General features: G+C 41.0%; 1 protein-coding gene across 1 annotated transcript in view; it reads left to right on the plus strand.

The window, feature by feature from the left end:
• GALNT5 (polypeptide N-acetylgalactosaminyltransferase 5) overlaps window positions 1-13964 on the plus strand; it is a 43837-nt gene that overhangs the window by 12313 nt on the left and 17560 nt on the right. The window contains exons 2-5 of the mRNA XM_040229116.1: window positions 3242-3408; window positions 5076-5195; window positions 12559-12694; window positions 13280-13399. Coding sequence (XP_040085050.1) covers window positions 3242-3408; window positions 5076-5195; window positions 12559-12694; window positions 13280-13399 — 543 coding nt within the window. The remainder of the gene's footprint in view (window positions 1-3241; window positions 3409-5075; window positions 5196-12558; window positions 12695-13279; window positions 13400-13964) is intronic.

Raw genomic sequence — 13964 nt, forward strand, 5'->3', positions numbered from 1 at the left:
AACTTTCTTCTAAAAGGGACCAAAACTCTACTGAATTATACTGTGAAAAGATCCATCGACTTTAGCCTGCTTGCTTAATTCTCCCCAATGTATTTTCATTTGTAATTAGATGTTTCTGAAGTCAACCACATTTTAATGATAAGACAACTTTGGGACTTCACAACTAAGGCTTGTTGATTCACATAGCTCAGGCAGAATTTATGCAGCTGACCCTTCCTTTTTAAAACTGATTTATTTTTTTTCAGGGACCAATGTTGTAAAGAATATTTAGGTGTGAAATGAGTATTTCCCATTCATTTACACTATAAAATTAGAGATGAAGGAGTCACAGGAGGTCATTGATGTTTTCTATACTCTTCTTTCATTCAGGCTAATCAACTCCTCTTTGCTTTACTTTCTCTTACCCAACTTAGAGCCTAAGGTGGACTGTTTAACCATACTACACTAATACCTTCAAAATCTTCCACCGCTTTTGTTTCTACCTCATTTTCTCTGATGATCCCTAGATCTGGATTAAAACATCTGTTCACATTTCCATACACAGGCTTCCTAATGAATGGTGCTGGGTAGGTCATTTAACTTCTCAAGCTTTAGTCTGCTCTATTTGAAGAAGAATATAATAGTATGCATTTCAAGTAGTTGTTAAAAAAGATTGAATTTATGTACATAATAGTATTTTACCAACTGTAAGTTCAGTTCAGTTCAGTCACTCAGTCGTGTCCCACTCTTTGCGACCCCATGAATCGCAGCACGTCAGGCCTCCCTGTCCATCACCAACTCCCGGAGTTCACTCAGACTCACGTCCATCGAGTCAGTGATGCCATCCAGCCATCTCATCCTCTGTCGTCCCCTTCTCCTCCTGCCCCCAATCCCTCCCAGCATCAGAGTCTTTTCCAATGAGTCAACTCTTCACATGAGGTGGCCAAAGTACTGGAGTTTCAGCTTTAGCATCATTCCTTCCAAAGAAATCCCAGGGCTGATCTCCTTCAGAATGGACTGGTTGGATCTCCTTGCAGTCCAAGGGACTCTCAAGAGTCTTCTCCAACACCACAGTTCAAAAGCATCAATTCTTCGGCGCTCAGCCTTCTTCACAGTCCAACTCTCACATCCATACATGACCACAGGAAAAACCATAGCCTTGACTAGATGGACCTTAGTCAGCAAAGTAATGTCTCTGCTTTTGAATATGCTATCTAGGTTGGTCATAACTTTTCTTCCAAGGAGTAAGCGTCTTTTAATTTCATGGCTGCAGTGACCATCTGCAGTGATTTTGGAGCCCAAAAAAATATACCAACTGTAAAGTGCCATGCAAATGTGTTTTTTCTATGGTTTTTACTCATATATTGTTTATTTGTGGACTAAGCACAGTGCCATTATGTTGTCTCACAGAAATGTCTGCTTCCACAAAATGCCACGTCTACTGCCAGCTGCTTTTATTCTTGTGGACTTATGACTTCCTGAATAGCTATTACTGGAGCCAAACTGGATGAGAGCTTGAGTCCCAACTCCACCATTGACTAGCAGTATAATCATGGCATAGTCTCCACATGATTTCAATTGTACTTCTATAAAGAGGGAAGAAGAGATGCTGTTGGTTTGAGGTTTAAAATGAAATAATGCAGAAGGCTGATAATATTTATTTATGATCATCATAATTAATTATTGCATTACAGAGAGTATCTGAGTTAGAAAAATGGCAAATACGCTTTGTGAGTGTCCACTGGGTACCATCATGTGAAGAGTTACCCAGGCAGGAGATGGAAGACTGCCAGTAGTGAGGCTTGATGCACTTCAGGGTATGGAGAAAACCCAAGACCAATTACACCCCACCTGAATACCAACTCCCACTATAGTCACGTTCTCATTTCCATGCCAGCAAAATGATTTCAACTGTGGCTACCCTGGAGCACAAAGAGTCTCAGAAAGGACCCCTTAAATAGATACAGAAGCCATCTATTTAAGAGTTTAAGTAGTATATAATACATATCATATATATCCATAAATACATTCACATGCAGTGGGAAAGAATATTTCCTTTGGCATTTGGCAAAAGGCCAATTGAGAAGGCTTTGTAGCATTAAGTGAATTAATGTTAATTAAGTAACATTAAATAAGAGAATAGGAATGTTCTCTGTGGTCTATAACTTAATTAGGAAAGCAGTAGCTACCATTTGGTGAATTCCTGGGCCTAGAAACTGGGCTAGATATTTTATTTACGTGCATTCTCATTAAGCTGTAAATCTCTTTTCAATAAGACATGTTACCTCATTTTGCAGTTGAGGAAACTGAGGCACAGAAAGATTAAGTAAAGAATCTAGATGACAATTTGAAAAATTTTGTTGGTGAGCTTCAAAATAGTGTCTTAACCACCTATAAAGCTGGTGTCCTTTCCACGACAGGGTGATGTCTTCACAGGAAGTTCTCATGCCTTGCATGGTTAGGCCTCTTAGCAACAATTGTCATTGGGCCAATGCCCGAAGCAACAGGTTTGATCCCTCAGTGGAGAAGATCCCCTGGAGAAGGAAATGGCTACCCACTTCAGTATTCTTGCCTGAGAAATCCCATGGACATAGGAGCCTGGCAGGCTATAGTCCATGGGGTTACCAAAAAGACAGAAATAACTTCGCAACTAAACAAAACCAAAAATCCTTTCTCTGCTCTTTATTTTATTTGTAACTCTCTCCAACAAAAGTACACAAGAAAATCATCATGTAGATAGATGGACTGATAGATAGATGGTGTGTGCATGCTAAGTCACTTCAGTCACGTCGGACTTTTCTCAACCCTATGGACAGTGGCCAGCCATGCTCCTCTGTCCATGGAATTCTCCAGGCAAGAATACTGGAGTGGGTTGCCATGCGCTTCTCCAAGATAGATGATAGATAAACATAAAGAAATAGATTGTAGATGGATGGATGTATAGATAGGTGGGTAGATAGATGATTGACAGATAGACAGATAACTTGAGTGTATGTGTATTTACACACAATTGCACCTTGTGGATTTTTCTTAGAGGACTTACAGCAAGAAACATTTATTTTCTCATAGTTCTAGAGCCTGGAAGGGCACCAGCAGGTTGGGTTTCTGTGAGGCCTCTTTCCTCAACTTGTAGATAGTCACCTCTCTCTGTGTCCTCAGAGAGAAAGAGAGAGAGAGAAGGAGCTCCATTTCTGCTCTCTCTTCCTCTTGCACCTTGTGGATCTTGGCACACTTTTTGTGCTCTGCTTGTGTTCTGGCCCAGGTGTGCAGAGCAACTTGTTCACAATAACCTCCCAACCACCAGCGTCATCATGTGCTTTGTGGACGAGGTGTGGTCCACTCTCCTGAGGTCTGTGCATAGCGTCCTCAACCGCTCTCCTCCCCACCTCATCAAGGAGATTCTACTGGTGGATGACTTCAGCACCAAAGGTAAGAAAACTACCCCCTGGAAAATCAAAGTGTGATGTGAGGCAATAACAGTTCGGATACAAAAATTACAGGATAATTTGATAAGGAATGAATGTTTTATAAATGCCCAATCATTGTTTGATATTGTGGCTTAGAGGCCTAAGTCCAAACATCTGTGGATTACAGAAAGTCAGCTCAGCCATCCATGGCCTTGTCCAGCTAATCACCGCAGACTCTCCTTCAGCTGTGACTTCTCTGCTGTGTAGGAGTGATTTTCTAATTACAGGTCTTTGGAGATGGGTACTTTGAGGTTCTGGAGACCAGAAGATGTTCTCTACAATTGCATAAAAACCTTTTAATTAAATCTAACAAGCAAAGATGCCACAATTAACAGAGTTAGTTATACAAGACAATGAAATGTAAGCCCTACTGCTTCTGCTTTATTATATGTTCAGCTAAGAGTTGAGAAGACAAGTTGCCAATGGGACCAGAAAAATGAGGTTGCAACAGAGTTCAAAGGCAGAATTCACCACTGTCTTTACTTTTTTGTTTCTTACAGTGAAGAATCTCTCTCTTTGGACTGTAAAACCTGGGTATGTAAGTGGTCCCATGACTGCCAAAGGTCCTAGACCACATTATAAAAATCCCCAAATGCAACCCACTTCAGAAAAACTTAAAAAGTAGCAAAGAGACAGCAACCTTAATAGAACACTTTAGCCTTGGTCATGACAACAAGGACATGAGCCAGTTCTCACTTCTCTCTCTTAGAGTGCCTACCAGGGTCACACTGAGCTCCAGGAGCAGGGAGATATGTAAGGAAAACTGGTTGAAAACTTTGAGAAGTAGTCTTGAAAGCATCAACAGAAATAAAATCTAGTTACCAAGCAGATAACAGTCCCTTTAGGAATGGCCTATTCAGATTTTGTGGCCCTGAAGGATCTATGCTGCTGCTACTGCTGCTAAGTCACTTCAGTCGTGTACGACTCTGTGCGACCCCATAGACGGCAGCCCACCAGGCTCCCCCATCCCTGGGATTCTCCAGGTAAGAACACTGGAGTGGGTGAAAGATCTATGAAGTCCTCTTTAAGAGAAAGATGACACAATTGGTAGGAAAGCGAGCAGCAGAAGTATTCACAGAAGCCGTTCCTACCTGGGATATGTCAATAGCTTAATCATACATAGAAGTAACTGTAAGCTACATAAATATACCCCCCCCCCCACAAAGAGCAAGAGAGCAGAGGTGTGATGGAGAGGGTGTCATAGTAGGAAGTGACAATCGTCTTAGCCAATTGCAGTTGCAATATCTTTCTTTTGCAAATTTTTCAATTTGCATACAATGCATAGCGTCTCTCCTAGGTCTTAGAAGAGGCCTTTACAAGGGGAAAAGTTTGTGCAGAAACCGAGCTTCATTTATTTCAAGGTAAATTTGTACCTGTCCTGACAAATGCTCAGAAAAAGTAAGCCCTCCTTTTGGTAACTCACCTACACTGAAAGGTGGATTTGAGTTTTAGGAAAACAGAAACTTAGAGTATTGAACCCAGACAGAAACCCATCTAAGAAAATGACATCATGGCTCAAAGGATAAAATACAGTGACTATGGTAAATATCATAGTTTTGGGTATTTGATCTGGTCTTATCCAGATCTTATTTTTAAAGTATTTCCTTGTCTAATTTCTCCCTGATATAGACTACCTAAAAGATAACTTGGATAAATACATGTCTCAGTTTCCAAAAGTTCGGATTCTTCGCCTAAAAGAGAGACATGGCTTAATAAGAGCCAGGCTGGCAGGGGCACAAAAGGCAACAGGTAAGAGCTGCTAAATTTTTGTTTTGGCTACATCTTTATTTTAGTTTAATCTTTTCCAAATACATATCAAATTTGAAATAATAGTGCAATGAGCACTCCTATGTCCATCATTTCATTCCAGCAGTTTCTAACTTTTTTGCAATATGTATCCCACTAAACTGTTTTAATGACACATTGAGGGGTCACAACTCTGAAAAACTCCAGCTAGGTACATTTTAATTACATGCCACTATTCAGTAGAGGGCATATTCCCAAATTATCGCAGAAGGACATTATTTTTCCTAACTAACATTGTTGTGGACCCCTTTATGAATGATAATAAAAATGAATTACCTAAAAAAGAAATGGGAAAAATATATAACTATACACACAATTATATATACATATATCTAGATATATACATAATTACATATATGTGAGTGTGTGTCTATTTTAACACTCATATATATGAAGTAGACAACAAAGTAACAATTACTCTGGCAAGCCGTTGTGAAGTTTCAAAACATGTGTTCTCAATTTCTGGCCCTGTCTCCCTATGGATGGCAGTGTCTATGGCCCACACCTAGAGCAGCAATAATGGAGGGCTGATTTCTGAGTGTGGAAAGAGGCAGAAAGGTCTATTTGAATGGAGTTAGTAATAGACTCATCTGAGGACAAATTCAGTGGCCCCAAAGTGCACCTGAATCCTGTGAGGAGTTTAAGGAGATTCAGGTCCTGCACCAGCTTCAGTGCAGTTCAGTCCAGTCGCTCAGTCGTGTCCAACTCTTTGCAACCCCATGAACTACAGCACACCAGGCCTCCCTGTCCATCACCAACTGCCAGAGTTCACTCAAACTCATGTCCATTGAGTCGGTGATGCCATCCAGCCATCTCATCCTCTGTCATCCCCTTCTCCTCCGGCCCTCAATCTTTCCCAGCATCAGGGGCTTTGCAAATGAGTCAGCTTGTCGCATCAGGTGGCCGAAGTATTGGAGTTTCATCTTCAACATCTGTCCTTCCAATGAGCACCCAGGACTGATCTCCTTTAGGATGGACTGGTTGGATCTCTTTGCAGTCCAAGGGACTCTCAAGAGTCTTCTCCAACACCACATTCAAAAGCATCAATTCGTCAGTGCTCAGCTTTCTTCACAGTCCAACTCTCATATCCATACATGACTACTGGAAAAACCATAGCCTTGTCTAGACAGACCTTTGCTGACAAAGTAATGTCTCTGCTTTTTAATATGCTGTCTAGGCTGGTCATAACTTTTCTTCCAAGCAGTAAGCGTCTTTTAATTTCATGCCTGCAGTCACCATCTGCAGTCATTTTGGAGCCCCCCCAAATAAAGTCAGCCACTGTTTCCACTGTTTCCCCATCTATGTGCCATGAAGAGATGGGATCGGATGCCATGATCTTCGTTTTCTGAAAGTTGAGCTTTAAGCCAACATTTTTACTCTCCTCTTTCACATTCATCAAGAGGCCCTTTAGTTCTTCTTTGCTTTCTGGCATAAAGGTGGTGTTATCTGCATATCTGAGTTTATTGATATTTCTCCCAACAATCTTGATTCTAGCTTGTGCTTCTTCCAGCCCAGCATTTCTTGTGATGTACTCTTCATATAAGTTAAATAAGAAGGGTGACAATATACAGCCTTGACATACTCCTTTTCCTATTTGGAACCAGTCTGTTGTTCCATGTCCAGTTCTAGCTGTTGCTTACTGACCTGCATACAGGCTTCTTAAGAGGCAGGTCAGGTGGTGTGGTATTCCCATCTCTTTCAGAATTTTCCACAGTTTCTTGTGACCCACACAGTCAAAGGCTTTGGCATAGTCAATAAAGCAGAAATAGATGTTTTTCTGGAACTCTCTTGCTTTTTCCATGATCCAGCGGATGTTGGCAATTTGATCCCTGGTTCCTCTGCCTTTTCTAAGACCAGCTTGAACATCTGGAAGTTCACAGTTCATGTATTGCTGAAGCCTGGCTTGGAGAATTTTGAGCATTACTTTACTAGCATGTAAAATGAGGGCAATTGTGTGGTAGTTTAAGCATTCTTTGGCATTGCCTTTCTTTGGGATTGGAATGAAAACTGACCTTTTCCAGTCCTGTGGCCACTGCTGGGGTTTCCAAATTTGCTGACATATTGAGTGCAGCACTTTCACAGCATCATCTTTTAGGATCTGAAATAGCTCAACTGGAATTTCATTACCTCCACTAGCTTTGTTTGTAGTGATGCTTTCTAAGGCCCACTTGACTTCACATTCCAGGATGTCTGGCTCTAGGTGAGTGATCACACCATCATGGTTATCTGGGTCATGAAGATATTTTTTGTATAGTTCTTCTGTGTATTCTTGCCACCTCTTCTTAATATCTTCTGCTTCTGTTAGGTCCATACCATTTCTGTCCTTCATTGAGCCCATCTTTGCATGAAATGTTCCCTTGGTATCTCTAATTTTCTTGAAGAGATCTCTAGCCTTTCCCATTCTATTGTTTTCCTCTATTTCTTTGCATTGATCGCTGAGGAAGGCTTTCTTATCTCTCCTGGCTATTCCTTGGAACTCTGCATTCAGAGGCTTATATCTTTCCTTTTCTCCTTTGCTTTTTGTTTCTCTTCTTTTCACAGCTATTTGTAAGGCCTCCTCAGACAGCCATTTTGCCTCTTTGCATTTCTTTTTCTTGGGGATGGTCTTCATCCCTATCTCTAGTGCAATGTTAGCCAAGGCTGTAATTCAGGGACTGTTCAGGGCCCTCACTGAGCAGGGCTGATCAGCCTAGTGAGTCCTCCCAAACTCCCCTGAGCACTCCTCAGCTCTCACAGGTAGAGTACAGACAGCAGATGGCTCTGGGTCTGAAGAGTCTCTGTAATCAGAGATCTGCATTGATGCCACTGCAGAATATTTTCTAGAATGCATAACCAAACAAAGAGATCAAAGATAAGAATCTGAATCCAGAATCTGATAGGCCTTGAGCTACTGATTTATTCTTTAGGATTCAGGGAAAAAAGAAGAGGACCCACAAGCAAGGTTGAGATCAGCTAGTCAAGGACATGGGAGAAGGCAATGGCACCCCACTCCAGTACTCTTGCCTGGAAACTCCCATGGACAGAGGAGCCTGGTAGGCTGTAGTCCATGGGGTCACAAAGAGGTGGACATGACTGACCGACTTCACTTTCACTTTTTACTTTCATGCATTGGAGAAGGAAATGGCAACCCACTCCAGTGTTCTTGCCTGGAGAATCCCAGGGACGGGGGAGCCTCGTGGGCTGCTGTCTATAGGGTCGCACAGAATCAGACACGACTGAAGCAACTTAGCAGCAGTAGCATAGCAGTAGCAGCAGTCAAGGACATGCAGAAGCAGAAGTCGAGTTGGGCCCCATTTTGGTCTCAGAGTACTATCAGGCTCTCTGAGAGTCATTTAGAGTATTCCACAAATAAATAAGGGCAAATCTGTAACTCTCTAACTTCAAGCAATGTCCACTCCACATTCAGGCACCAGGGCATGATAGATTCTTTCTCTCGATCTGGTTCAGTCATCAGTTGTTTACTGTGAATGAGGAATTAGGTCAAGCAGGATTTCAAAAATTAAAAGACAGGCCTTGGTCAGTGGGTCTCAAGGGAAAGTCTTTTACATAAAGGCAACAGAAGTAAAAAGAAAAGAGGTAATTTGGATACAAAAAACAAGCCAGATATTATGATAGTGTTGAACACACCAAGCCAGTTATAACCCTGACTAGAGCAGCCTGCAGGTGGGCAGGTTTAATAGTGCTCTGATTCTGGAGGGTCAGAATAGAGATCAGATTCTCATTTCCTATATAACATGGCAGTTAGCAAAATAGCTGTAATGCTGTGAGCATTCCAAAGAGTCAGTTGGCTAATTTTAAATATGTGGACAAGTGACATCTAACTTGTGGCCAATGCTGACATTCCCTGAAGAGCAACAGTCCTTTTATAAATTTCTACAGCTCGTTCCTTCTGCAGGTCAAACAGGTAGCTTCCTTAGCATCACTTATAAATCATTCTTTAAACTTAAGTGGGCAGCAGGTCCACATTCGTCAAAGGACTCTAGACACAACACTATCACCAACTGGTGCTAACAGCAGTATCCTAAGCTGGTCAGCTAAATCTAAGGGGGATCAAAGCTCAACAAGGAGCCAAAGCTATTTGGCACAATGAGCATGTCTGAGTTGGCACAAAAAATTGAAAACTAAGTAAGTTACAAGCAAACCCATCTGCAAACAATCCAGTATGTCTGGAATCTACTCTCAGAACAACCTTCCAGGTAGTCATCAATATGGAGTTAGTTATTTTGAGCTCTAGCCTGAACAATCATTGAAAACCAGTCATTGTAATAGCTATCTATTAGGAATCTAGGTATTAGGTATACTTTAGAAATATCTCCATAAAGTAAAGCTCAAAGAGATTAAGTAATTTATCCAATGTGGCCAAGAAAAGCAGAGCTACGATGAAGGCAGTTCTGGGGAAATTCAATCCTATGTTATTTCACCATGCCCACAAGTGGGGAAATACATGCACGTTTGAGGATCCCTCTTGCTGCCACCGAGGACTGAAGAAATAGATCCAGACCCTTTGACCCAGTAAACCGCCATGGAGGTAGAGAAAGGCAAAGTAGTAGAGACTGGACTCTTTAAACACCCGGGCTGAAAGGGCCAGGAGTAGGAGTGGGGACAAAGAAGACTGTCTTCTATGCGTTCTGTACAGCTAGACCATTTGGGTTTAGTTGCTCAGTCGTGTTTGACTCTTTGCGACCCCATGGACTGTAGCCCATGCCAGGCTCCTCTGTATATGGGAATTCTCCAGGCAAGAATACTAGAGTGGGTTGCCGTGCCCTCCTCCAGGGATCTTCTCAACCCAGGGAACAAACCCAGGTCTCCTGCATTGCAGGCAGATTCTTTACCATCTGAGCCACCAGGGAAGCCCAATAGGACTAAGCAAACATACTTGTATGCCCTATACACCTAGATGAACCCTAGAAGCCTTCCCAGGATAAGGAGAGGTCTATACAAGAGGGCACCCTTAGGAAACAATAGCTTCCATTATCAAGCAATCCATAACTCCTGAAATAGGAAACCCCCCTCAATCCCAGCATGATCAGGAGATGTAACTGCACCTCCAAGAGTAGTGGATGAGGTGGGGAGGGGCTTCTGGCTAGCACAGCCTGTTCCTATTTAAAGAGACATCTCAAGACCACTTCCCATCAAGACTTTGGCTAAGGTTAGTCCCTTCACCTTTATGCAAAAATTCCATTGTTAATCAGGTAATTAGTAAGATCTATTCATTAAGAAGTAGTTTAGAGATTTCAGTGGATAATAATCTATTATCCAGGTATTTATTTGCACCTTTTTCTTTGCCTGCTGCTGTCTTCTGCTTTTACTTTAAGCTTTCCCATACTCATATCTCTGTCTCTTTCTCATTTGCGGGGGCGGGGCGGTAGGAGGGGAGAGGCAAGAGGGTGTATGCAGATATTTTCTAGTATCGGGCTGCCAGTAGTTTTGCAAACTTGGCAAAGTTGTCTAAGTGTTTCATTCCTCTTAAATGCGGATAAAACTTAGACCTATACTTCAGGTTTGTCACAAGGATAAACCTTAAATAGGACAATAAGACAATCATTCAGAATGTTCAGAACAGTATCTGACACAGAGTAAGCATCAAATCAAAAATCAGTGATGTTATTGTAGGTTTTTCAGATGCTGAGGGGTGTAGCTAAGAGTCAGAGTGGTCAATTAAAACAATAAACCAAAATAAAAGTAACAGTCAAGTCTTCAGGCACTTCCTGCAATCACATAAGTAAAAAGTATAGAAAGGAAGCCAGACATAAGACAGCACTGACTCCCTCAGTGCTCCGTATTTTCCCAGGGAAGAATGGGCTGGTGGATCAGAGCAGATGTGTAGATCATCTTACTGACCAAAGAGCCTGAAATAAGGTTCCTCCTGTTTTGGAGCCTAGGGCCCAGGATGAAAGAAAGGGGGAAGGGGTAGGTAAGAAAAAAATGTCTTGAAGATCTACCCATCACCCACAAGGTGAGAAAGAAGTCTTGGTATGAGACAGTCTCCAACTGGGTGAACCTGGGTCAGGAATGCAGTTCTTTATAAGTGCATGTCCAGCTAGGGGGCTGGAGGACCTGAGTCCTTGACTGTATCTTCCTTCAGAGACTCTAGGGCACAAACTGTGAACCAAGTCTGGTGTGGAGATGGCAGCTTTCCCTCAAGAGGCCTGCCAGGTAAAGCTTTTGTAATAGCTTTGGGCCTCAGCTTCCCAGGTGGCGCTAGTGGTAAAGAACCTGCTGGCTAATGCAGGAGACAATGAGAGATGTGAGTTTGGTCCCTGGGTCAGGAAGATTCCCTGGAGAAGGGCATAGCAACCCACTCCAGTATTCTTGCTTGAAGAATCCATGGACAGAGGAGCCTGGTGGGTTACAGTCCATAGGACTGCACAGAGTTGGACACAACTGAAGCAATTTAGCATGCATGCATGCACCACTGGGTCTGAGATTACACATAGGATTCTGGCCAGAACCCAGATTCCTCTGGTTATTATTCACACACACACATGCAATCCACTTGTACAGAATCATTTAGAACAATGTAGACCATTGCTAAAATTTTCATTGGAAAGAGAGAGTGTTACTTCACACAACTAATAAAACATAAAGAATTCATAATTATTCCTGTCTCCCAAGCTTCTTTTCTCTTCTCCTCTTTTTTTTTAATTATGGTAAAATACATATATAAAATTTACTATCTGAGCCATTTTTCAAGTGTACAGTTCACTGTGAAGTACTTTCACATTGTTGAGCAACCAATCTCCAGCACTCTTATCTGTGAAACTAAACTCTATACCCATTAAACAATTCCTTGTTGCCCCTCTGTAACACTTTTAAAACTACGTCCTGGTCTTACTAGCTCCCCCACTTTAATTTCTTTTCACTGTTATAATGTGGGACGATTTTTCCTCTTCATCATTTCTAAGGCTAAAGTTGGAATCTCAGATTCTTCCTCATCTTCCGCAAAACAAAGTTTCAGTCCTCCACCCCCAAGAGTTAATGGGATTTACCCTCCTTAGAAAAAACAAAAGCAACTACCTTTAATACTAAATATTCCCTTCAGAGCCTTGACTCATCATTCTAAGTGGCTTATCAATTTTTTTTTCAACCATAAATGATACTTGCCCCAAAAGACTACTAGAAACCAACTTTTTTTTTTCATTTCACTATAGAATTAAATTAGAGACAAAGAAAAATTCAGTAAGAAGAAAGGACTACTATGCTTACTACCACATTTCTGGAACAATCTCCAGAACCTATGAACACAAAATACACACACTAAGTATATTGCATTTTCAAATTGTTTTGTTTTGTTTTGGCTCTCTAGGTGATGTGTTGACATTCTTAGATTCTCACGTGGAATGTAACATTGGCTGGTTGGAACCTCTCCTGGAAAGAGTTTACTTAAGCAGAAAGAAGGTAGCCTGTCCAGTAATTGAAGTCATCAATGATAAGGATATGAGGTAATATTGTCATATTCCACGGGATACTTCTAAGTGACTTTTTAACCAGCAGCAGAAGGCAGTGGTCATACTCGTAAAATGTACAACTTTGCAGATCTAAGTAATACATGGTTTATCTGTTTAAATAAGTTGAAATACTTGATAAAAATCATGAGATCAAAACAGATCTATCCAATTGTTTATTTGATCATCACAAATTCTTAACCCTAAATGTCAATAAATACTAATACTCAGTGTCCAGGACTTTCCTCTTTCTATTCAGCTGAACAACCAAATATTTATTTTTCTTAAGATTAGTTCTTCTTTTTGTGGCATGTATATATACATACATACATACACATGTATATTCTTAAGCAGAGTTTTTCTTCCCTCAAAATGACCAGAATATTATTAAAAGTATGTTAAAAGCAAGCAATCCAGCACTATTTCTATTTATATTCATATCTTTCATTGAAATGTTATTAAACGCTTTGTGGTGATCTAAAATCATCTTCATAAGTGCTTGTTTCATTCACATGCACAACACATGGTGTCAGGCTGATTACGTGAATGATCTCAGGTAGCATTTTTGTTTCCCTTGACTAGTTACATGACAGTGGACAACTTTCAAAGAGGCATATTTGTGTGGCCAATGAACTTTGGTTGGAGAACAATTCCTCCAGATGTTGTTGCAAAAAACAAAATTAAAGAAACTGATATAATAAGGTAAGTGTGTGAAACTTAACACTAGGAAGGAGTCACATGTATCTTCTTACAAAGGCATAGGAAGCAATTTCACAAAACAGGCATTAGCTGTCATTTATAGAACACCAAGAATTACAGTTCTAGCCAACAGATGACCAAAAGCAAAAATTTTTCCTTGGAAATTACTTTCCCACAGCCCAAACTCACCTTTTAAGTGGGTAATTATATCTTATTCACCCCTCAACCCGAGAAATTCCCTATTTCTATTCTCTGGGATTTGCAGACTAAGAAACATAAGCCACTTAAACGTGCTGCCTAAATTCTGTATAAACACATATAACACTGAAGTAAACATGAATGAAAATTAAGAATAAATAATAGTAACAAAAATATCATTCTAATTCTTTTTGAGTCTAATCCTATACTTTCCCTGGGAGGAGTGCCAAATTCTGTGAATAAAGTGAGAAACAGACACAGAAGCTAGATGTGAATTCAAGTTGGGGCTTTATTGCCGGAGAAACTGGATTAAAGAACCGATTTTAGACCGGCAGCTAAAGTGGGGGCCTCCTAACTCCTCCCCCAAAGT

This window comes from Oryx dammah, unplaced genomic scaffold, assembly GCF_014754425.2.
Source record: "Oryx dammah isolate SB20612 unplaced genomic scaffold, SCBI_Odam_1.1 HiC_scaffold_27, whole genome shotgun sequence".
NCBI lineage: Eukaryota > Metazoa > Chordata > Mammalia > Artiodactyla > Bovidae > Oryx > Oryx dammah.